At 43.2% G+C, this 26,400-nt stretch overlaps 1 protein-coding gene across 8 annotated transcripts in view; it reads right to left on the reverse strand.

The window, feature by feature from the left end:
• LOC126416983 (sorbin and SH3 domain-containing protein 1) overlaps nucleotides 1–25,598 on the reverse strand; it is a 1,139,715-nt gene extending 1,114,117 nt beyond the window's left edge. For all 8 annotated transcript variants that reach the window (XM_050084918.1, XM_050084885.1, XM_050084932.1 and 5 more), the window contains exon 1: nucleotides 25,509–25,598. In XM_050084918.1, the coding sequence (XP_049940875.1) occupies nucleotides 25,509–25,583 (75 nt within the window). In that variant the 5' untranslated portion in view covers nucleotides 25,584–25,598. The remainder of the gene's footprint in view (nucleotides 1–25,508) is intronic.
• Between the last annotated feature and the right edge of the window lie 802 nt (nucleotides 25,599–26,400).

The following is a 26,400-nucleotide window of genomic DNA, read 5'->3' on the forward strand; positions in this document are numbered from 1 at the left end:
GAACAAATTAGGAAATTCAAACAAAATCAGAATCAAATTAATACACAACACCGAAGAGAAATCCAGGAAGTACAAGATCAGCTGACACAGGTAATACAAGAGTTACGTATTTCAGAGGACACTCGTGCTCCAACACGGGAAGAAGAACTTAGACATACGGAACAGCCACAAAATAATAACACAGGGCATTTCGGAAATTATGAAAGAAATTGGCAAGGTGCACCGAATTTTGAGATGGAACCGCCGACACGACGTAACAATGACTGATATGCTACTCGCCGACATGATGATTTTGACTATAAGCTGTACATTACTACACGTAAATTCAAAACATTTAAGAATTCTGGCAATGACATTCATCTACAAGCGTGGCTCCATCAATTCTCTCATTGTTTTCCTCCCAACTGGTCATTAGAGCACAGATTAGAATTTATGTGTGGCTACTTAGAGAATGAACCAGCTGAAAGAATGCGATCGGTCATTCACGATTGTCACAGTGAAGGAGAATTTTATCATGCCTTCCTCTCAGCATATTGGTTTCAAGCTACACAAGACCGAGTAAAACATAGCATCATAATGATGAAACATTTCGAACAATCTGAATTTTCCAGTCTTGTGAAATATTTTGAAAACATGTTGCACAAGAATCAATACCTGTCAAACGCATACAGCCCCTCAGAACTCATCCACATTTGCTTAATCAAATTACCTGAACATTTACGACATATTATTTTGGCAGGACATTGCAAAGACGACATTGAAGCTTTTCATGGACTCTTACAAGAATCAGAAATTGACACTGACAATCGCGGAAAGCGAGAACAGGAACACAACAATTACAGGTCACATCCGTCGCAATTCCACGATGAAAGAAATAATAACTGGACACGATGACGCTATTCTCACAACACAAATCGTGACCAAAACAGACACCACCCGTATGACAACCACTGGCAGAGTAATAGTTACAGAGAAAGCTCGCATTTCTGTAGTAATGAATATGACAGAGACAATCATACAAACAGACAATATGGTAAGCAGAACTATTATTATCACGGGAGACAGAATAACTTCAGACGCAACGGTCCACCGTGCAGTGATAATTCAGGGAGAAATTCTCCACCACTTAACGGACAAGAAAGAAACTACAGGAACTACCGACATGACGACAGACGATATAATCATAACGACAGACCTGAATTTCATCAGAACTGGCGGATCCTCTCGACAAGGTGAATTTGTAGAAGTTAGACCTCCAAATCCCAATAACGACGCGCGCCAACAAAGAAACAGACAATGACTCGCAGCGCAGGCAGCCACGTGCGCTGGCTCGGCTTGAGGAAAATAACATAGACGTTAACCTTGAGAAAAATTCCAGTATTCCTTACCAACGTATACCACATGATAATTGCGTTGAAGTTGAAACTCTGCATACTAGGAAGCGTAAAGGATTGCACCACATTTCACATTTAAAACCGTTTAATGAGAGATAATCTATTTTTTTTTAAATTTAGTCTTTACTATAAAGTTTTCCACTTCGCGTTACTAGTACTCTTTGTCACACTTAGAAACTGTTAACATGTAACTATGTTTTAAAATAAACTATCCAGTCTATAACCTAGGGAACATATTTAGACAGTAATTACGAATGCATTGTTATAGTGAACAGATGACACAGTGGTTAGTTTATTTGACAGCTACACAATTATATCATGACGCTACTAACGAGTGACACAATTTATATTATTGCTTTTGCACTGTATCTGTTTTATATCTGCACAGTTTTTCTGTATTATTCTGGAAAGTAAAACATGTTTTAGTAGTAACTTTTGTGGTATAGTTACAATGAGACAGCGTTTTTCGTAGCAGAACAATACGTCACATTATAGTACTTTCTTGATCACGGTAAGGTACGCAATAACTACGATATCTATACGCAAAGCATTTCACTTTCGTTTATGATGAGGTAAGTACATTGATTTCAGCAGAACTTTGATTACAGAGGACAATAACTACGACACTTCCACAGAGATTATCTTACAACAAGATGCACAGTTTAGCGCTACAGTACACGTATTTGAGTGATTAATTTTGTACATAAAACATTTATTTTTCAAGATTTTTGAATTACAAAGAAAGTTTTCCGTGATACATTTCATTACATTGCTGTAATCTGTAACACCTGAGGGTATAATTACATTTATCCTCAGGGGGGTACACGCTTACTTTGTGTACCATGTGTTTGGCAAGCACAAGGAGCCCTAGCTAATATGGTATTTGCTTATACAACTTTACACATCGGTACCATATTTCTCTAACACATAAATTACACAGCTATCTGATTATTTAACAGAGAAACAAACATTTTTTTACTATATCAGTGACACATGTTTATGCAGTTACACAGATGGATAACTTCACACTTCTGAAATTGTATTTTGTCTGTACTTTGTGAACTGCTCATATTTTTTTCGAAACCATTGTGATACTATGAGGGCTTTGAATGATATATTTGGTATGGGATCACGATTTTTGAAGTACATTTGAGGTAGATGACACTATTTAAATGAGCAGAGAACTTTTTTAGGTTTTGAAATTATTGCAGAAAGCTATGACGTTTTTGAGATTTGACTGAGGTGTTATGATGTTATTTTTACGACGACGATGTGTATAATGCTATTGAGCAATGTTTATGATCAATAAACTGATGCTATATGAGGAATTTGATTATGCTACGTATTTATTATGATGAAACATTGAAGAAGTGTCTACGAATATGTATATGTGTAATAAAGCAAGGAATAATGAGTAGTGGTTAGGGACTCTGGTTTGTGAAAAAGGATGTTGGAAACCGAGAATCGTACTTTAAGAGTTATTAAATGTGTGTATATGCATGAATGTATCACTATGCTGGCGAAAATTTTTTGGACACTGTTATATTTACAGGATCTTGTTTCTACACATTTGTAATGGAAATTCTCGACCTGTGAAATTTTTTATATGAGACTGTCACTGTAGTGCAAACTGGTGTCGTAAATATTTCAGCAAGAAAGTTAAGTGACCACCTTCACGTAATGAGCCGTGGGCACTCAACTGCGCGACAGTCGCCTGGAAAAAAGCCATTAGTGTGTGCCTTTCAGAGGCACAGGTGGAAAAAAAAGGGGCCATTATCCTCGCTATTGACATTCCCTTGTAGAAAGCATCGCAAATACGACACGCTCAAACTTGAAAACATATGATAACACTGTGGAGCTCTTAATTTATGATATTTACTGAAATGCCTAATGAAATGATGAGAAATATTTTTATGTCTATACACCTGATTATGACTACTGTCTTTCTAGTTGAGAGATTTTTTTTACTACCTTATGAAAATCCATATGGCTAATGAATGATGTTTCATGCCTTCCTTTGTACATATTTGCTCATTTTCTTTAATATCTAGTTTCTAGCTGCACTGCAGCATTGGTTATTATAAAATTTAATAGGTGTACTAATATCAATATTTTCTGTCTACAGAGCCAGTAAAGAATACGTTTATGATATACTTTCTTAGAAAAGAGAGCACAAATAGACATTTCCCTTCACAGGAATTGCATAAATAATTTTTTTAATGACTTGGTAACTTATTTGCAGAGTAAGTTTTTGTGATGCATCACTCTAGTGTTAAGATGTGACATGGGTATTAAAAATGGCCATTTTTACTGTAATATTTTTTTCTGCTTGAGCTATGTCATGTTTAGATATAAGTTATTGCATTTGCTGCTGCTGTTTGCCTGGCATAGTGCTACTCTGTTAAGCCAGTTTTACTACTGATTTATTTTTCTTGTTTGCTGCTCATTGCCTTATATTAGTTGTAATATTGCTGCTTGCTTTGCCAATTTGCATTTTTTTTGTCATTGCTGTTTGTGTTATTTGTTTTGTGCTGCTGCATTGCCTCGTCCCTTAGTTTAGCATCTGAGCTCAGTAGATTTAAGTTAGCTTAAGATGGGGTAGGCCATATAAGAGAACAAGTTGTGATGAATTGGAAGAAATGCATTGAGAAGCTATAAGAAAATCGTTTGGCCAAAAAAGTATTTTGAAAGAGGATATGAACAAAAAAGTAGGGTTTAGGGACAGCAGGTTTAGGTAGGATTTTCTTGGAAATAAATGATGAGGTATGATAATGGAAAATAAATAATGAGGTAAGAAATGTGTGAACATATAAATACAGAAAGCATGCTTGGATAGAATTTTTCTGGTGGAAACAAATGTTGAAATAAGAGGAAAGATATATGGAATGAAGTTTTGGGGAGGACTGCAGTACCAAATGTCACACTGAAAACAAACCGTGTCCTGTATTTTTGTGTTATTACACTGTGTGAATTTGTGTGTTTCCTGTCTTAATGTGTTTAGCTAATAAGAGTTATGTTGTAGAATTTTTCTGATAGCATGTTATTTTCTTTGTAAACATGTTTAGACATTTTTTATTCTGTTCTGTTTTAATGCTCATGTGTGAAGTTGATGTTTCGAAAGTTATTCTGATCTTTTATGTATGTACTCATGTCGTAATTCCTGTAACACTGATGTATATGTTATTTCGATTCTTTTGTAAAGCTTGTACTACAAATGTTATCTGTATTGTTATGTTCTGTAATGAAGTATTTTGTACCTTTGTAATTGTATTCTTATGTTATAAAATTGTAATTGACACCAGTTCACCATATTATTAGCTTGTAAGTTCCATTTCACTGCACACATTTCTGTTGGTCATAGTATCGTGATGGCTGGGTGTTGTGTGCTGTCCTTAGGTTAGTTAGGTTTAAGTAGTTCTAAGTTCTAGGGGACTTATGACCACAGCAGTTGAGTCCCATAGTGCTCAGAGCCATTTGCACCATTTTTTTGTTGGTCATAGTATATGGACAATATGTGAGAAGTAGGGACTGTTAGTGTTTGCACGTGTGTTAATAATTCAGCAAGCGACTGGATAACAGCAGTGCTGGTTCTAAGGACAGTTCCAAAAACTTTGTGAGTGCACAAGTGGTGGTTATGGACTTGCTATATTATCCGCAAGACTCTTCAATGGTGATTGTGCACCTGCACAGTCACAACAGATGGCTGCTGGCTATCTCTACAAGGACTACAGTGGGTCTGCATCTTTGATGACCCACCAATACCATTATTTCTAGAAGGACTACAGTGGGTCTACACCTTTGCTGACTCACCACTACCATTATTTCTACAAGGACTGCAGTGGGTCTGCACCTCTGGTGGCCCACCAATACCGTAATCTCTACCAGGACTACAGTGGGTCTACTCTGTGATGACCTACCTACCAATATTCTTCAAAACGTCGAATGACTCTGCTGTGGGTTTCCTCTGTTGTGGCCCATTACCTGTCTGCATGTCGAGAGTCAGCACTGTCTTTCCATTTGAAGGACAACACTACTTCTTCAAGACTGCATGGAAATCCACTACTTCTGTGTGCACGTTCTTTTACTGCTCAGACTTCCAGAAAAACACTGCAATTTTACTGTGATGAATGATCAGGACTGTCTTTATGGACTGTGAGAAAATTTTAGCTTTTGACCAACATTGTATCAATAAGTGTGTGCATTTGATATCTTTGTTATTGTAATTATGAAAAATTATTGGCCACTGCCCAAAACAATTTGTAAAATTTTTTGTGGGAGCATGGGGGCTATGTAAGTAGGCTGTTTATGTTTTCTTATTGGCAACGTTACGTAGCGCTCTGTATGAAAATCACTGGCTGTGCTGTGTGCAGTCTGTGGATAGTTTGCATTGTTTTCTGCCATTGTAGTGTTGGGCAGCTGGATGTGAACAGCGCGTAGCGTTGCGCAGTTGGAGGTGAGCCGCCAGCAGTGGTGGATGTGGGGAGAGAGATGGCGGAGTTTTGAAATTTGTAGATTGGATGTCATGAACTGCTATATATATTAAGCCTTTTGATGACTATTAAGGTAAATACATTGTTTGTTCTCTATTAAAATCTTTTATTTGCTAACTATGCCTATCAGTAGTTAGTGCCTTCCGTAGTTTGAATCTTTTATTTAGCTGGCAGTAGTGGCGCTCGCTGTATTGCAGTAGTTCGAGTAACGAAGATTTTTGTGAGGTAAGTGATTTGTGAAAGGTATAGGTTAATGTTAGTCAGGGCCATTCTTTTGTAGGGATTATTGAAAGTCAGATTGCGTTGCGCAAAAAAATATTGTGTGTCAGTTTAAGCACAGTCATGTATAATTGTTCAAAGGGGATTTCACGAGTGTACCGTGAATATCAGGAATCCGGTAAAACATCCAGTCTCCGACATCGCCGCGGCCGGAAAAAGATCATGCAAGAACGGTACCAACGACGACTGAAGTGAATCGCTTAGCGTGACAGAAGTGCAACTTTTTCGCAAATTGCTGCAGATTTCAATGATGTGCCATCAACAAGTGTCAGCGTGCGAACCATTGAACGAAACATCATCGATATGGGCTTTCGGAGCCGAAGGCCCACTCGTGTACACTTGATGACTGCGCAACACAAAGGTTTACGCCACGCCTGGGCCCGTCAACACTGACACTGGACAATTTATGACTGGAAACATGTTGCCTGGTCGGACGAATTTCGTTTCAAATTGTATCGAGCGGATGGACGTGTACGGGTATGGAGACAGTCTTATGAATCCATGGACCCTGTATGTCAGCAGGGGACTGTTCAAGCTGGTGAAGATTTGTAATGGTGTGGGGCGTGTGCAGTTGGAATGATACGGAACCCCTGATACTTCTAGATTCGACTCTGACAGGTGACACGTACGTCTGATCACCTGCATCCATTCATGTCCATTGTGCATTCCGACGGACTTGGGCAATTCCGTCAGGACAATGCGACACCCCACGCCTCCAGAACTGCTACAGAGTGGCTTCAGGAACAGTCTTCTGAGTTTAAACACTTCCGCTGGCCACCAAACTCCCGAGACATGAATACTATTGAACATATCCGGGATGCCTTGCAGCGTCCTGTTCATACATCAGCTTCTTTGACTCTTCATTGTAGATGAGCTGCATTTTCCTAGAATTCTCGCAATAAGACGGAATCGAGCATTCGCTTTCCGTACTACCATCCTTACATCCTCCCGCGCTCGCTGCATTTCATTTCATAACGATTACGCATCGATATTTAATCGACATGTCTGTGTCAAGCGAAACAGCTCTAATACTGTATTCGAACATTACAGGATTGTTCCTCCCCCTCTCCTGTATTAACTTACATTTTTCTACATTTAGAGCAAGTAGCCGTTCATTGCACCAAAAACTAATTACATCTAAGTCATCTTGTTTTCTCCGACAGTCGCTCAACGACGGCACATCCCCGGACACTACAGCGCCATCAGCAAACTGTCGCAAGATGGTGCTCACCGTAGCCGACAGATCGTTTACGTATATAGGGAACGTATATGAGTCACTCCTGGCGTTACCCGTGTCTCTGATGAACTCTCTCCAGCCAGCCCAACGTGCTGGATCCTATTACTTAACAGGTCTTCGAGCCACTCACACATCTGAGAAGCTATCCCGTACTCTCGACCCTTCGTTAACAGTCAGTGTCAAACGCTTTTCTTTAAGAATATGGACTCCACGTGTTGCCCTTCATTCATGATTCGCAAGATGTCCGTCCATAAAAGGGAGAACTGCGTGTCGCATGTGCGGTGCTTTATAATTTCTTGCTGATCAGTGGACAGAAGCTTTTCTGAAAAAAGAAAATTTATTACATTCGAACGTAGAATACACCTAATAATTTTGCAGTAAGCGGACGTTAGATCCGAGATGTGTCTGTGAAATCACGGGACTACTACTGTAAGACAATTTATTTCAAAAACATAAATGCTTAGTTACTGTCACCGCCAGTATACTCAGCCTCTTCTATCCCTACAACGTTCTTGCAAATTTTCCGCTGATGGAAACATTACAGGAAGTATGCCTCTGTGAACTCCTCGAAGATGCGTGCCGCATTTTCTTTCACTACGTCACTGGACTGAAATCTTTTTCCATTTAATGCAGATTTGATCTTGGGGAGCAGATAAAAGTCTCACGGTGTTAGGTCAGGCGAGTAACGTGAGTGGTCTTAACACTGGGGTGCTGCCCGCATCTCGTGGCCGTGTGGTAGCGTTCTCGCTTCCCACGCCCGGGTTCCCGGGTTCGATTCCCGGCGGGGTCAGGGATTTTCTCTGCCTCGTGATGGCTGGGTGTTGTGTGCTGTCCTTAGGTTAGTTAGGTTTAAGTAGTCTAAGTTCTAGGGGACTTATGATCACAGCAGTTGAGTCCCATAGTGCTCAGAGCCTTTTGAACCATTTTTGAACTGGGGTGCTGCACATCGCTAGTAACCTCTTAACAGACAATGCGGTATGAGCCGGTGCGTTGTCTTGACCCACGACTTCTTCTTTCACAGATCGGGTCGTTTTATCTCATTTTCCCACAGAGTTGAGCAAAATTCTCAAGGAAGCAATGCAGATTACTAGTTTGACCTTCTGGAATCCAGTGAAGATACATAATTCCACGAATATCGAAAAAAACCATTCACCATCACTTTGAATCTTGATTTGCTCGTTCGAGTTTTTTTCGTTCTCGGTGAAGTTGAGCCCTTCCAGTACATGGATTACCGCTTAGCTTCTGGATAATAAGTGAAATACCAAGATCATCGCAAGTTATTACTTTTTCTAAGAAATTAGGATCTTGGAATTCAAAGTGACAGTACAAAAAGTTTCACGAGCTTTTTTGGTTCAATCGTGAGAATTTTCGGCACCATTTCGCACACACTTTTATCGTGTTAAACTGATTATATAAAATTTGTCTTACGCATTCTTTTTCATTTCCTACAGTTTGAGTAATCGATGGAATACTCAACCGACAGTCAGAACGAATCAGATTAGCTACTTTTCGACATTTTCATCCGTTTTTGATACTGAAGGAAGTCTCGGGGGTGAGTCATCTTCAACGTCTTCTCGTCCATCTTCGAAACGTTTGAACCACTCAGGAGCTGAATAAGTGATAATAGTCTCCCCCATACACTTCTATTAGTAACAGATAGGTTTCAGTAGGAATTTTTCCAAGTTTCATGTGAAACTTCACGACAGTTCGTTGCTCTACTATTACACTTATCATAATCCAGCAAAACAAAATTATAGTTCTTAATGAAGGCCACGGCCAAAATAATTTATCTATAGGCACCAGAGATACCGCATTCGACATAGATGGCTTCACGCGTCATGGCTATTGGTCGCTCATCTTTGAAGCCGGCGTACTTGGTCTGAAACAGCATCATCTCGTTGTCTTATAGCAAAACCTCAATGCTCATTTGTAATTCTGGGGGTCTGTTCATTTACACTTCTTACATACATCAGTCACCTTCGCTTTTTACTAGTTTCTTAGGAATTTGCGCTGGTCAACTCACCATCAGATGATGTGTAAAAAGAGAGATAAAGGGGGATAATACAGCAATGCGGAAATAAATTACAAAATCAGAATAACTGCTATAAACAACTGCACGCACTTCAACAGCTTACGTAGTGACTCCCCATTGTAGAACAGAATAGACCAAGAGAGCACTCCTAATGTGAACATACCTTCGTCTGACTGTTTGAAGTGATATTTTCTGTTAACTACTTAGTGGTATAAAGTATAGCAGAATACTGACGGTGAAAAAAAGGGGAACAAACAGGAGTAATAGACATAACAGATCACAAAAAACTTCGAAAAACGCTTTATTACGACAATCGCTTAGTTCATTTGACAGCTTAACTGAGTATTTCATTTTCAAATTAGTAAAATTTTCAAGATTTTCGGCCTGAAATCTCGTTGAATGGAGCAGAATTGTCTTTAGTGAGAATGCATGTGGGTTAACGAACATGTGCATTTACAGATTATGTTGTTTTACGATGTTTCAGTATGTGTGCTCGCACTGTGTAACAACGACACAAATGTATTTAACAGGATTGACAATGACATACAAACTATCCATAATGCCAATTCCCTCACCTTCTACCCCACTTCAGGTGTGCCCCAGGGCTCTGTCCTCTCCCCTCTACTCTACCTCCTGTACACAGCAGATATGCCCCAACCCCCCCCCCCCCCCTCCTCCAGTACATTTCTTGCAGTATGCTGATGACACCGCATTCCTCGCCCTCGCTCCTACCCTCCAACGATCCCAACGCCTTCTCCAGAATCACCTTGACCTTTTTGCCGCATGGTGTAACCAGTAGCTCCTTAAAATCAATCCTTCCAATACCCAGGCAATCATCGTAGGTCGTACCACTCGCTCCTTCCGGCTCCTGGATTTCTCCCTTACTGTCTGCGCCAATCCTGTCCATCTCCCCCACCCTCACCTACCTTGGTCTCACCATCGACCGTCATCTCACCTGGATCCTTCATCTCCATCCAATCCAAAGCCCACAACTGCCTCTGATTCCTCAAACTCCTCTCTGGCCGGACATGGGGGTTGCACCCCTCTACCATCGACCACGCCTACAAATCCTTAATCCGACCCATCCTCTGTTATGCCAGTCCCACCTAGATATCTGCTTCCCCCGCCCCCAAATTCTAAGTCTCTCCAGGTCCTTGAGCATCATGCACTCCGCCTTGCCTTCCATATACGCCTCCCGTCCCCCACGCGGATCCTCTATGATCTCATTCCTTTCCCCCATCTGCTCCTATTCCTCGAACATATCCACATACTCTACACCTCCCACCGCCTTGATCCCCTCACCCCCTGGTTGCTCCTCTCCTCTCCCGTCCCCGCCCCCTGCCACGCCTTCACTGTTGTGTCCCACCTACCCTCCATCTCCTTTCCCAAGGTGGCTGCCATCAACTCCCCCTCCCGGATAATGCATTCTCTGCCTCCATTTATCCCTCCTATCAACTCTGATCCTCACCCCCCCTCCTCTTCTCCGTCCTTTCCCTGGGCTCCCTCTTCCCCCCCCTTCCATCCTGTTTCCTCCCCGCCTAACCTCTCCCTACCACCCTTCTTCTCCCCCCCCCCCGAGTCCTTTTGTATTCCCCTCCTCTGCCTTCCCCACTCCCTGTCGCGTCTGCCCAGCACCCCCCACCCCTCTTATGGGTCCTCATCCTCCTTTCCCCCCCTCCCCCCTTCGTTTTTCCTCTCCTTCCCCCTTTTTCTTTTCCCATCATCTGTCCAGTTTCCCCCCACCTGCTCGAGGCTGTGGTATGTCATATTTGCCAACTTTTTAGTGCAGTGTTCATGTGAATGTTCAGTGTTGTTCGTCTTTCCACAGTGTTGCGAACAGAAACCATGCTGTTGCTGGGTGTAAATTTTATGTCTTTTGCGAACAGAAACCAGACTGTCGCCGTGTTTTTTAATTGTCTGTCTATTATTTTACCTGTCTGCTTCATATGCATTTTATTAGCATCATCATCTCTTTGTTCTATGTTTTAAGTTCCACGATTTTTCGCCATGTTACCATTTAAGTCTCCGATTTTATCACCTGTTTTTATTATTTATTATCTTCATCTTTTTAAAACAAAGTCTGTAGGCTGAAGAGCGGCGTACTAAGCTGCTGCCAGCCAGCCCCCTTCGGGGGGGAAGCGAAACTCAATAATGAAAAAAAAAAGACATACAAATGCGTCCGCTTAAATTACGTTGACATGGCTTAAAGCTGTAATATCAGCACTTGATAATGGCTAAAGGCCGAAATTATTACAGTCACTAGCATAATGATGATTTCCTTCAAAAAGTTTGTTATGACTGTGAATCCCAGCTACAGCAAATGTATTCTTTAGTGAGAGATCCACTTCGAACTGTGCCGCGATGACCAGCCGTGTCTGGAGACGCCCCAGACAGCGCTGGGGTACCAACCTGACAGTCACCCGCCATACGGCGCAACAGCCACGAGTGGTGGTCTGGGGTGCCGTTTGTTTTCATAGCACGACCTCTTCGGTTGCCATCCGCGGCACGCTTACAGCACAGCGGTATGTCAGCGATATTCTACCCCCCCGTTTGTTGTCCTTCATGGCAAGCCGTCCTGCGCTTACATTTCAGAAAGATAATGCCCGCCTGCACACAGTGAGTGTTTCTTATGTTTGTCTTCGTGCTTGCCAAAGCCTACCTTGGCCAACTAGGCCAACGAATGCCTTCCCAATCAGAGCGTTTGGAGCATTATGGGCAGGGCCCTCCAACCACTTCGGTACTTTGACGATCTAACGTGCCAATTGAACAGAATGTGGTACGACATTCCTCAGGAGGGCATCCAAAAACTCGAACAGACCAATATGCATGACGACCAGAGATGGACCTTCGCGTTACTGTCTTGCTCTATTTATGAAGGTATTCCTCTTGAATAAATCACTCATTTTTTCTGAAATTGTAATACTTTGTTTGCCTGTAGATGTACATCACATCTACCGATTTCCGTCGCATTCGGCTAATTCTTTCGCAGCGCGTCGTTTTCTTTTTTTGATAGTTAGGGCATAGTCCGGTAAAACGCAATAAATGCAAGGTAGTCATTGTACATAAATGGAACGAAATCAGACCACAAATCTAGATTACTGGCCCCTTGCAGTTTGACAAGAAAAATACAGTCAAAAACCTAAAGTAAAAAATGCAAGCTCGTCCAGCGTGATCAAAGAGATTTAGGGATTGCAGCTGGTCGTCGTAAACTTCATTGCACGATATTTCGGATGGACAACTGCCAGCCATCTTCAGGTGAGCCGAACGACGACTGAATAAGACGTTCTCCGCTCCGGCTTACATAGTGCGCTGATGGTACTGCCGCGCATGCGTTGAAGTCGCGGAGACAGAAGGACCACACTGCCCAGATGGTATCCAACCTTCGACTCGTGTAACAAATGAGTGTGCTTAAAACCCTTTAGCAAGGGCACATACGGTGACGGATGCAGAGAATTTGCCTAAGGAACCTGCACATTCAAGGATGGTGTTCAGACACAATGGATACTCGACCCGGCAAATTAGCAGGGCCTTCTCAACTAAAGCCACGAACCGGGAAGTGGATAAAGAGGAGAACGTTCCAACCGAATCCCTAGCTTTTCTTCCCTTCGTGCCGGCCGCGGTGGTCTCGCGGTTCTAGGCGCGCAGTCCGGAACCGTGCGACTGCTACGATCGCAGGTTCGAATCCTGCCTCGGGCATGGATGAGTGTGATGTCCTTAGGTTAGTTAGGTTTAAGTAGTTCTAAGTTCTGGGGGACTGATGACCACAGCAGTTGAGTCCCATAGTGCTTCTGTATTCGACGGCAGAAGTAAGTTGTGGCGGCACCCACCAACTTTTTTCAGAATTTCCGCTGACTTTGCACTCGATTATAAGCCGCAGGTGGTTTTTTGGATTACAAAAACCGGAAAAAAAGTGCGGCTTAGATTCGAGTAAATGCGGTAATCACTTAATAAAAAGGACCGACGTAGCCACGAGATGTCTGTTGCGAAGCGTGCTAACTACAAATGACTATGCACAAAGCTGCTTCCAAGGTAATGGACGCGAAAATAGTGGCAACTACTACTATATTACCAGTAACAATCTGACACCGCCCAAGAAGTGCAAAAGAACGAGGCTCGGAGAACATCTCTCCACCATTTTGTAAACTGGGACGCAGCTCAGCATAGTTCATGCTACGACTGAAAAAGGCTCCTTTGGCCAACTGTACCGGGGGTGACGGTGGAGACGGTACCTGCTGCTTCCGATCTGCCGGGAGGCTCGTCCTATTGGCGTTTAATTTGGATACTCTGTTATGGCGCCGCACCTTGGGCCAACACACTTGAAACTCTGGACATAGTAGAAAACGGATACGAAATCCTACAAAACTGTGTTCTTTTCAAATTTATTCGTTGTCTGACGACAAATCTGATGTCACAATTACGCAATTCAAAATGGCGGAACAAAAACGGCGGAGCAAAAACTATAAATTTAATGGAGTCGAATGAAATGTCGCGTGTAAGGTATTTTGAGGACGCTCATAAGGAATTAGGAGTCAAAATTGAAGTATTTATATGTTCAGTTCGATATTTTTCATTTTTCAATCGAAATTATAGTCACATTCAGAAGGGTTGTCATCGGGTTGTCCATTGGGAGATACACTCCTGGAAATGGAAAAAAGAACACATTGACACCGGTGTATCAGACCCACCATACTTGCTCCGGACACTGCGAGAGGGCTGTACAAGCAATGATCACACGCACGGCACAGCGGACACACCAGGAACCGCGGTGTTGGCCGTCGAATGGCGCTAGCTGCGCAGCATTTGTGCACCGCCGCCGTCAGTGTCAGCCAGTTTGCCGTGGCATACGGAGCTCCATCGCAGTCTTTAACACTGGTAGCATGCCGCGACACCGTGGACGTGAACCGTATGTGCAGTTGACGGACTTTGAGCGAGGGCGTATAGTGGGCATGCGGGAGGCCGGGTGGACGTACCGCCGAATTGCTCAACACGTGGGGCGTGAGGTCTCCACAGTACATCGATGTTGTCGCCAGTGGTCGGCGGAAGGTGCACGTGCCCGTCGACCTGGGACCGGACCGCAGCGACGCACGGATGCACGCCAAGACCGTAGGATCCTACGCAGTGCCGTAGGGGACCGCACCGCCACTTCCCAGCAAATTAGGGACACTGTTGCTCCTGGGGTATCGGCGAGGACCATTCGCAACCGTCTCCATGAAGCTGGGCTACGGTCCCGCACACCGTTAGGCCGTCTTCCGCTCACGCCACAACATCGTGCAGCCCGCCTCCAGTGGTGTCGCGACAGGCGTGAATGGAGGGACGAATGGAGACGTGTCGTCTTCAGCGATGAGAGTCGCTTCTGCCTTGGTGCCAATGATGGTCGTATGCGTGTTTGGCGCCGTGCAGGTGAGCGCCACAATCAGGACTGCATACGACCGAGGCACACAGGGCCAACACCCGGCATCATGGTGTGGGGAGCGATCTCCTACACTGGCCGTACACCACTGGTGATCGTCGAGGGGACACTGAATAGTGCACGGTACATCCAAACCGTCATCGAACCCATCGTTCTACCATTCCTAGACCGGCAAGGGAACTTGCTGTTCCAACAGGACAATGCACGTCCGCATGTATCCCGTGCCACCCAACGTGCTCTAGAAGGTGTAACTCAACTACCCTGGCCAGCAAGATCTCCGGATCTGTCCCCCATTGAGCATGTTTGGGACTGGATGAAGCGTCGTCTCACGCGGACTGCACGTCCAGCACGAACGCTGGTCCAACTGAGGCGCCAGGTGGAAATAGCATGGCAAGCCGTTCCACAGGACTACATCCAGCATCTCTACGATCGTCTCCATGGGAGAATAGCAGCCTGCATTGCTGCGAAAGGTGGATATACACTGTACTAGTGCCGACATTGTGCATGCTCTGTTGCCTGTGTCTATGTGCCTGTGGTTCTGTCAGTGTGATCATGTGATGTATCTGACCCCAGGAATGTGTCAATAAAGTTTCCCCTTCCTGGGACAATGAATTCACGGTGTTCTTATTTCAATTTCCAGGAGTGTAGTTAGAAAAGCAGACCTTTTACCTGAGGTCGCATCTAGAAGCTCGAGGTGAGTACAGAGGTGAGTACATCTACAGATACCAGAAGCCAATGGACTACATCACGCATCGTTTACTCGTTTACTCATGGGAATATTTGCGGGTGATATCTTCCCTTTAACGCCGGGTATCCTTATGCGGACCCACACTATAATGTAAAATTAATACTATCTCACTAATATAGGCCATAAAGTGTTAAAATGAACATTAATACGAAAGCGGGTAAAATTCACCACAAATTTAATTGATCTGTCCAACCACGTTTACTGAGAACGAGAAATAGGTGGCATTTTCGTTGAGCCTGTTTTCTCGTCGTCTACAAATTCGATAAAATTTTAAAAAAGTGTACAGCCGCTTCTTGGTTAATATATGCTTCCCATTCATCTCGTTCAAAGGAAAACATTTGCTTACGTGTGAGGGTTTGATGCCGAAAAAGAAAACGTTCAAAGAGTTAATCACAGAATTATCCAAAGTATATAGTTTATTGATTAATTTCCAGTTTAGAACTAACCAGATCTACGAAGACATGGAAGTGAACGAAAGCATAGTGAGTCGTTGAGTGAGGCGTCTGTCTCCATTCCGCCAAGGTCACCAAACCTGTTCGATCTCCCGTGTGCCGGCCGGACGCACACAGCTGTAACTCCTGTCATGTTGGAGCGAGCGGACACACTCAATCGAAGTGATCAGCAGATCACAATCAAATACCGCGCTGCACGACTGGACGTCTGCATTGGTAGTGATGATACACTCGTTCACCAGCTGGGGTTCTCAAAGGTGTGTGCCCTCTGCGTTCTTCGCCGCCGAACGAAAGACCACAAAGAGCAAGGAAGGGCCATGTGTGACGAATTGCTTCCACGTTACGAGGCTGACCGCAACAATTATTTGAGAGCGTCAACACAGGCGATGAAACTTGGGTTCATCACTTCGAACTGGAAGCAAAATGGCAATCCATGGAGGGACGCCACTCACCTTTCTTCCGAAAAAAAAGGTCAAAGCTGCACCCTCAACCGGTAAAGTCATGGCAAGTGAATACCTAGGACTTAAAATTACGAACGACTTAAATTGGTAAGAATACATGGAAAGTGTTGTGGGGAAGGCGACCCAAGACTGCATTTTGTTGGCAGGACAATTAGAAGGCTCAACAGATCTATTACAGAGACATTACGTTTGTGCGCTCTCTTTTGGAGTACTGCTGCGCAGTGTGGTATCCTTACCAGATAGGATTAACCGTGTACATTGAGAAATTTAAACGAGGAGCAGCACGTTCTGTATTATCGAGAAATACGGGAGAGAATGTCAAAGACATGATACACGATTTGGGGTGGACATAATTAAAACAAAGGGGTTTCTCACGAAATTTCAGTCACCAACTTCCTCCTCCGAATGCGAAAATATTTTTTTGACGCCGACCTACATAGGAAGAAACGATCATCATAATAAAATATGGGAAAACAGAGCTCACTCGGAAAGATATAGGTGTTCGTTTTTTCCGCGCGCTGTTCGAGACTAGAATAATAGAGAATTATTGTGAATGTAGTTCAATGAACCCTCTGCCAGGGGCTTAAGTGTGATTTTCAGAGTATCCATATAGATGTAGATGTAGACCATCTTCTAGGATTCTGAAGAGGTTATTCTGTATGACGTCCTCCTCGTGGTGCAAAAATTAACTCTGAAATGTACTGTGCTACCGTTCGGAAACTAAAGAAACGCTTTCAGAGGTTCGTTGCCACAAAATGCTACGAACTTCTCCATGACGACGCATGGCCTCACACAAGTCTGCGCGCCCGAGAGGAACTCATAGGTCTTGGTTGGACTGTTGTCCGCCCCGATAACCGTGCTTGGGTATCTCAGTGGTAGAGCACTAGCCCGCGAAAGACAAAGGTCTCGAGTTCGAGTCTCGGTCCGGCACACAGTTTTAATCTGCCAGGAAGTTTCAAATTGCGCCGGCACGGTAACTCAGCGTGTTCGGTCAGAAGATTAGCTGCCCTCTGCAATAAAAAAAAACTGAGTTGATGGATCAACGACGAACTGAAACTGGTGTCTTACGACGTCCGCCACAGGCAGATGCAACGAAAGAAAATGAAGCAAATGAGATTATTTTTTTTTTAAAAAAAAAGAAGATAGCTGAGTTGTCAGCGTGACGGATTGCCGTCCTACGGGCCCGGGTTCGATTCCCAGCTGGGCCGGGGATTTTCTCCGCTCAGGGACTGGGTGTTGTGTTCTCTTAATCATCATTTCATCCCCATCCGGCGTGCAGGTCGCCCAATGTGGTGTCGAATGTAATAAAACCTGGACCAAGGCGGCCGGACCTGCCCCGTAAGGGGCCTCCCGGCCAGTGGCACCAAACGCTCATTTCCATTGGACTGTTGTTTCTCATCCACCCTACAGCCGGGCTCTCACACGTTCCGACTTCCATCTGTTTGGCCCAATGAAGGATGCACTCCGCGGAAAGAGCAATACATGTATGATGGGGAGGTTACTGATGCACCAAGACGTTGGCTCCAATGTGACCAGTAGACTGATACTATGCGGACAAACAAGCCCTCCGAGGAAGGTGGCATAAGGCAGTCGCAGTGAACGGAGATTATGTTCAAAAATAACTTCTTGTAGCGAAAAGAGTGGGGAATAATATTATGGAGTGGAACCTTGAATAAATGGTTCAAATGGCTCTGAGCACTATGGGACTCAACTGCTGTGGTCATAAGTCCCCTAGAACTTAGAACTACTTAAACCTAACTAACCTAAGGACAGCACACAACACCCAGCCATCACGAGGCAGAGAAAATCCCTGACCCCGCCGGGAATCGAACCCGGGAACCCGGGCGTGGGAAGCGAGAACGCTACCGCACGACCACGAGATGCGGGCCCTTGAATAAAACCAACCTGCTTTCAGGAAGAAATTGTGTTGCATTACTTAGTAAACGCCCCCGTAATGTGACCTGTGTGTAGATATCACGTTCCACGTACTTCCACGAAACTACTAAAAATTTGGAATCGTAGCTCTACTTACTTCCAAATGGTGAACCAACACGCTGTGAAGGAGGTGGTCGTAATAAACGATGGTTATAGTTAAACTTTCGTTACATGAGCCAGTGTAGACAGAAAATTACTTACCATATGGGTATCCAACTTTATAGGAATAATGTTCGGACTGTGCAATGCAGTATTTGGTTTGTTAGTAGTGGTTTCATGATTTGCTGTTAGGCGCCGGTACCACTATGGCGGCGTTGGGTTGAAAACTAGGGATGAGAAAAACCGGCAAGTTAAAATCGATACCGGTATTTTAGTTCTGAATAACAGGTAGTTTTTGGTATCTGTTTGGTCTCGGTAATAACAGCCTTTCTAACCGGGTAAAAAATCTGACTTATCAATTTGCCTTAGCAACAGTGCTTAAATTTTTGGTTTTTAAATAAAACTTTTTTAAAATGAATAATGTTAGCAAAATTTCCAATGCTTTGAAATATTGGATCATTACAGAAACTGGGAAAAGCAATCATCTTAATAACAATGCCTACAGTTTGTAACTAGCAACAAACATGTGACATAAGAATCTGTGCAGCATTACAGTCTCTAAAATCTTCCTGCTTCCGAGTGGCGTGTCCTTCCAGAGAGCATACGTGTACGTGCTCTGTGAAAGACTCGCCCCCATCCACAACAGCCTGGAACCCCACTAGAGACACAATTTCACACCTTTTCGCAGCACTTTTCGAACGGCGGAGAATATGATTTTCATCTGTCGTTACATAGTTCGTGCACTGGTCGAAGATAGCACACGGAATCCAGCATTCTCAGCCAGGGCAACAGTACTCCTTCAGCAGTTTTTGGCGCAATTGCCCGTCGGTCTCTCCCGGGAGCAATTCCCACATCACCTTTTAAAACGAACGGTGCATCTAATTCCTTAATGATTGTTAGATAATGCACTAAGTACGAATTTGCATTATTTAAACTGTAGCCTCAGTCAACAGCCAAATTAAGTTAAATAGAACTTTCTATGTATTGCTAAATAATACGCTGAATTTCGATATGTTGCAACAAAAATGAAAGATGCTTTACTTAATCGAGCTACCACTAACTGCAATACCGAACCAATGTCAATTAGGGATACACAATACGCTTTGTACTGTGTCAATTTCAGCGCCCTTATTTTGTTCAAGTTTAGCATCTGCACCTGCTGACCATGGACAGTATTTGTGCGTGGTAATTTTGGGTTCATGCACTATTCCTTGCAGCTCGCTAACATCAATGGAGAGAAAATTTTGCTACGAGATGACTGAAAAAGATTCACTTCATACCTAGTTTCTGATCTGACTTTTGATCGGACTTCATAGCCGACGTCTGGCATGTCTGCATGTTTCGATTATGACAGTATGTCAATTGGCATTTGTCGCAAGCTAATGATTAAGATTAAAGCCACCAAGCACAGAAAAAAATTGTCTGTATGTGTTTCTTTTTCTATTTTCTATTTGTCTTTCACCTAATAACTACTATATTATACATTTATATGATTAATATTCGAAAAATTGGATACCAAAATACAGTTTTTATGTTCAAGGGCATATTTTGCCCTTGGTAGGTTCTACCTGTGACATTAATTCAAACTGTGTCTAAATTTCATTTGGTAACCTTGGCACGCAGTAACTGCAGTAGTTAATTCAGAAAAATGCGGTTTCATAAGTAAACTTGTGCCTTCTTCTTCTTTATTACCTTTACGTACTATCTCAATTTGTTTATTCACATTCAGGATCCTCCGGATGTGAAGATCGTCGCCATCTGTGCAAAAGTGATTCAGAATCAACCACTTTGTGTGCAGGAGGTAAATGTCATGTGTAAATGACAGTATTCTCTCCAATTAAAGAGTGCCGGCCGGAGTGGCCTGCGGTTCTAGGCGCTACAGTCTGGAGCCGAGCGACCGCTACGGTCGCAGGTTCGAATCCTGGCTCGAGCATGGATGTGTGTGATGTCCTTAGGTTAGTTCGGTTTAAGTAGTTCTAAGTTCTAGGCGACTGATGACTTCAGAAGTTAAGTCGCGTAGTGCTCAGAGCCATTTGAACCAATTGAAGAGTGTTCCTTGAAGGTCTTCAATACACAGTAACCTACTCGTATATTTGTGAATGTGTTTTTATTTCTGATTTTGAAACTTTTAGTCAAGGAGAAAAACGTATTATTCAGTTATTAGATCAAAGAGTGATCCGAAATTTTGGGCAGCCTGTATTTTCAAGTACGGACGTTATGTGTCTAGTCATGCAATGAAAGCTTTGACAGCTGCTACTGATATCACTTAAAACTTCCGCACTAACGGGCCGTGGTAGACGTCTAAAACTTTCCCATAAAATTTCCTCCCCGACCGCACGAAGCATCTCCAGAGGTAAAAAGGTGAATTGGCATTACGTGTCTAGGCTCTAAGCACTATGGGACTTAACATATGAGGTCATCAGTCACCTAGACTTAGAACTAAGTAAACATAACTAAAATAACGACAACACACACATCCACGCCCGAGGCAGGATTCGAACCTGCGACCGCAGCAGCCGCGTGTTTCCGGACTGAAGCGCCTAGAACCGCTAGTCCACCGCGGCCGGCATTACGTGTCTAGTTTATAGAAACTTTCCTTGTCCAAGTTTTGATGACTGTTGCTTCTTATACCTTTTACCTGAGAAAAACAGTATATTAACTTGCATATTTTTGGACACCCTACATGTTATAAACATTATGTTTTTACCTGTAATGCACATTTAAACTAATCTCACATTGGAAATAAATACATGTCACAAGATTTATAGCCTCTCGTAACACGGAAAAATTTTGATCTTGCGTAGTGCTCCACGTAGCCTAAAATAACTTGGTGCTCCTATGGTTAATAATCGTAGAGCACAAGTAATTCCTCATGTATGCATACCTGATTGCATAAAATCCTTATACTTCATTTCGAGATAGATCATATTTAACAGTACACTGATTTGTATATATTTAGAAGGCATAATGGTAGATTTTGTAGTAAGTTACACATTCCACATTATCAATTAGTTTTCAGAATAATTTGCAACTATTAGTTTCTGTTATAAAATCGAACCAGCGGTTTGGAGACGAAGTATCATTTTCACATATTAACTTTATTAGCTGTATCAGTAGAAAGCAGTATTGATATTAAAATATTACCACCAGGTAGTTCAAATAGTAATCATCGTAATGGATACCCTGTTTAATAAATACGTGATCCATTATAGCGTCAACTGTCATTGGCCAACATTTGACATTAGTTTGTTGTATGACCACGATTAACATCCAAATAATAATGCCTAATTCGCCTTCTGAACGAGTTAAAAGGCTCTATGTTTATTTAGAAAGATGGGAATATAACCGTTCAGGGTGAAATGTGTAAGTTCTAACATACTTTTCCCCGTGAGATTGTTAATACTGGCAAGAAACCGTTGACTTAAACAAAAGGATTAGGTGGATATGATTCCTTGAAACATTAGCCTCATGATGACATGATATTATGTTAACGTTCAGTGCTTAACATTTTGAATGTTTTGAGTTTAAACAAGCTCGGTAATAATGAATTAGCGATAGCTCCACTTTTCTGCAAGTACATAAATTAGAGTTTTGCTTTAATACCCAAAAAAGTTTCACCTCAGTGGGTTGCTCTTTTATTTTCCTGAAATACGTACATACTGGTTATGGTGACGGTAGAAAACATGTTATACCGGATTTTATAGTTATTTAAATTATAAAAGTTATCTACTTTTTGTTTTACACTGTGTGAGTCTCGTGGCTGCCAGCCGGAATAACCAAAGGTCTAAATTAGTAGACCATGTCACCCGCAAACATGAGAAATTTTAGGATATCGTCTCCATTGAATTTTTGTTTGTAATTCAGTTTAAAAGATATGTTCAGGTACATATCTTATCATCTCTCATGTTTGCAGATGACATGTGGTACTAATTTAAACCTGCAGCTGATTTCGGTTGTCACCACAGCACACACGCAATGTAAATTAAAAGATAAGGTGCTCATACGATTTAAATAACAACAAAATACGTTGCAACATATTTCCTAACCTAAACATAATCTGTAGGTATGTATTTCAGGCAAATAAATGAAAAATCTACTGATTATGAAACAATTTGGTAAAAACATTATGTTGGCACCCACCTACATAGGGAGAAATGATTATCACGATAAAATAAGAGAAATGAGGACTCGGACAAACAAATTTAAGTGCTCGTTTTTCCCGCGTGCCGTTCGAGAGTGAAACGGTAGAGAGACAACTTGAAGGTGGTTCATTGAACCCTCTGCCAGGCACTTTATTGTGAATAGCAGAGTAATCACGTAGATGTAGGTGTAGAAATATGTTTAGGTGTTAAAAAGCAGCCGGCCGCGGTGGTCTAGCGGTTCTGGCGCTGCAGTCCGGAGCCGCGGGACTGCTACGGTCGCAGGTTTGAATCCTGCCTCGGGCATGGGTGTGTGTGATGTCCTTAGGTTAGTTGGGTTTAAGTAGTTCTAAGTTCTAGGGGACTTATGACCTAAGATGTTGAGTCCCATAGTGCTCAGAGCCATTTTTTGTTAAAAAGCAAAACAATAATTTATGTACTCGCAAAAAGGCAGACCCATCCTTAATTATTTATTATTTTCTGCAAGCATGGGAACTCAGCTCAGAACTCCAATATGGTAAGCTTTGTAATATTTACAATCAAAATAATTAATACAGTATTTTGTCCTTCCCTCAATGAAATAACAGCAGATACTGGTTGTCACTGTTAGCATTCAACCGCGATTCTTATACATATATTTTAACAACGCGTTTCAAGAGACAATGCTCTCATCATCAGGTTGTAAAGTCCATGTCATGAAATTAAACGGACTAAAAAGTCAAAATACCATGACAAATAGTTGGGAAGTCTGTAGAGTAAAACAGAATTAAAAGTCTTACATTGAAGTTGTTGACACAAGCCGATGGCCGTTCCATAGCTACCAAGTATGCTGTCGCACTGCGCCGGCTCGGGAGCTGTTGTGGACTGACGTGCCTAGGTGTTGTGGCGTGGTTACAGCCGTGTGCTTGACGGTAACGCTATGCTATTGGGCGCCTTATTTCCTTATTGCATTGGTCTGCCATCGTTAGCCTCTCGCAATTCCGTCCGTGACATGCTACAAGTTTTACGGTTTACAAGTCTACATGCACGGACGGAGTTGCGAGAGGCTAACGATGGCAGACCAATGCAATAAGGAAATAAGGCGCCCAATAGCATAGCGTTACCGTCAAGCACACGGCTGTAACCACGCCACAACACCTAGGCACGTCAGTCCACAACAGCTCCCGAGCCGGCACAGTGCGACAGCATACTTGGTAGCTATGGAACGGCCATCGACTTGTGTCAACAACTTCAATGTAAGACGAGGACCCACAGTCCAATATACTTTTAATTCTGTTTTACTCTATGGACTTCCCAACTATTTGTGATGGTATTTTGTCTTTTTAGTCCGTTTAATTTCATGACATAGACTTTACAACCTGATGATGAGAGCATTGTCTCTTGAAACGCGTTGTTAAAATACATGTATAAGAATCGCGGTTGAATGCTAACAGTGATAACCAGTACAACGAACCTCGACTCCATAATGGATTATATTAAATATAACAGCAGATAGGTGTAGAAATTTGGAATTAACATTGGTGTCATGCACTGCTGCGTTTTAAAGTTGGCAGTCCTGCAGCAGAGATATCTCACAAAGCGACCAGTTTTGGGACCGAGGTGTGAGCAAATACGACCACTCCTGACAGCTGATAGGCGAGGGTCAGTACAGGATAGTGATGGGGAGCTCGTGAATGAGTCGTTTAAATGAACGCTTCACTCCAGTGAAGTGTGAACTAACCACTCAATTTCAATGAACTGGTACTTCAAACTCTCCACAGATAGTACACTCCACACTTTTTTTCTAGTTCGTTCACTCACTCTCTTCCCCTCTCCCTCTCTCCCACTACATTGGCGCTACGTCACTCATTCTCCCTTCACTTCAATCCTCCCTGTACTGCCTGTCGACGAATCGCGCGGTGAAATACACTTAGAACAGCAGTTGCACTTTCCTTTCACATAACCTAAATCGGCGAAGAAACCCCAAATTTCACCACTTTTACGCGATCGCGTGTTGCTAGCCATTGTATAAGCGTGAACAGACACAAAAACTGCTTTCGAATAAAATAAAGAGGGATTTTACCTGAAATCGTACCAATGACTACAGGTGACAGTTTATGTTTTGAATTTAGAGGGTTATTATTCTCAATAAAAATAAAATCTCCAGGAAAACTTCTGAATAATTACTTAACGTAGGTATATAGACTTTGTGACAGTGGTAAACATACTCATTCTATTTTGGATTAAATTTTAAAAGGAACATAAACTTGGACTGCATTTCGTTGGTAGCCCTAGTTTTCAGTCCATAAATACAACAAATAAGGTTTCACTTGGCAGATGAAGACTCTTTTTGGCGCTTCATGAGAAAATGTCGAGCAAGATTAAACGTAATACCTCCTTTATATGTGACAGGCTTCTCTGTTTCTCTTTCCTTTGTCCCCTTCGACCATCCTGTATTTAAGTTAACTCAGACGCTGTAAGACGCAAAACGTTGCGTGCACGTTACTGCATAGTTCGGCCATCTGTTGGTGAAAATATAAAGTATTACGAAGCTTTATTGTACGAGCGAGGCGAAGCGAGCGTAGCCGCGGCTGAACGGCGAACTGGGCAACTTCGCCAGGCTTCCGTACTTCATGAATGAACTACTTCATTTGAACGCTTCACGGCAAAGAGTGAAATGAATGAAGTACTTCACGGGAATGAACGAGTTCGACCCATCTCTAGTACAGGAATAAAATCCCACAGGCGCTGCAGTAGCCCCACACGCCACGAGTAGTCGATTGATTCAAGAAGGTCGATTGCGTAAAAGGGGCTTAAGCGCGACAGAACTCTAGCGGACGGCCGAAGCGTTACCTGCGACTCGACAGCGGCGGCAGCGGCAGCGGCTGCGTCGTCATCATCGATGTGGTCTTCGACGCCTTCCCGCATGGCGGCCGCGTGGCACTGCAAGCGACTCGTCCCACTGACCGGCACGCCAGCAGACGAGCAAGGTCGCGGCTGCTATCGCTGCTAGAGCAGCTTATCGCCACAGCTGATCGATACGCGCAGGTGGGGGCAGGGCAGGCCGGCTGGTCCGCGCTGCCGAGTTGGGCGCCGTGACGTCACTCACAGCTGGCTATTCATTCAGCAGCAGTTACGACGCGGCGCGCGCACTATGGTTCGCTGGGGCAACCAGTGGCACAGGGAAATAGCTAGGCGTCGTCGTTCAGCCAATCACGCGGGGCCTTCCGCGGGGCTTTCTGCAATGCAGATCTGCCGCGGCCAGCAGCAAAACTGACTGGCACGTAAATGGCTGTAATCACGTTGGTGTCACCGGGAAATTCCGGAACACTGCGTTCGTAAACAAATCAGTATGCGACGAGCTGAGCAGTTCAAGAAGCGGACATTATGTGCACAAATTTGATGGTAGAACACTGCACATACAACAGGGCCTCGTTATATTAACGGCACTACTCCGCTCAGTGCAAATATGAAAACATTTCCTAGCAGACGCGAACACAAGCGTGTCTAATGTCTGTGCACCACAACGTCCGTGTAACGCAAATCCTCTGTTCCCTCGAATGGAAGCTCAAAGTGTGTACATTTTTTTTTCTTTTTTCAAACACTGCCACTCACAGTGCACATTTCACAGACTGTAACAGAACAAAAGTCAGTAATGCAGCTCATTTATAGTTCACACATAAGAATACACAGATGCGGAGGTAATGAGACAGTGGAGCTCGACCTCTTCCCTTCCTTTCCAAGG

Source organism: Schistocerca serialis, chromosome 1 (assembly GCF_023864345.2).
Source record: "Schistocerca serialis cubense isolate TAMUIC-IGC-003099 chromosome 1, iqSchSeri2.2, whole genome shotgun sequence".
Lineage (NCBI taxonomy): Eukaryota > Metazoa > Arthropoda > Insecta > Orthoptera > Acrididae > Schistocerca > Schistocerca serialis.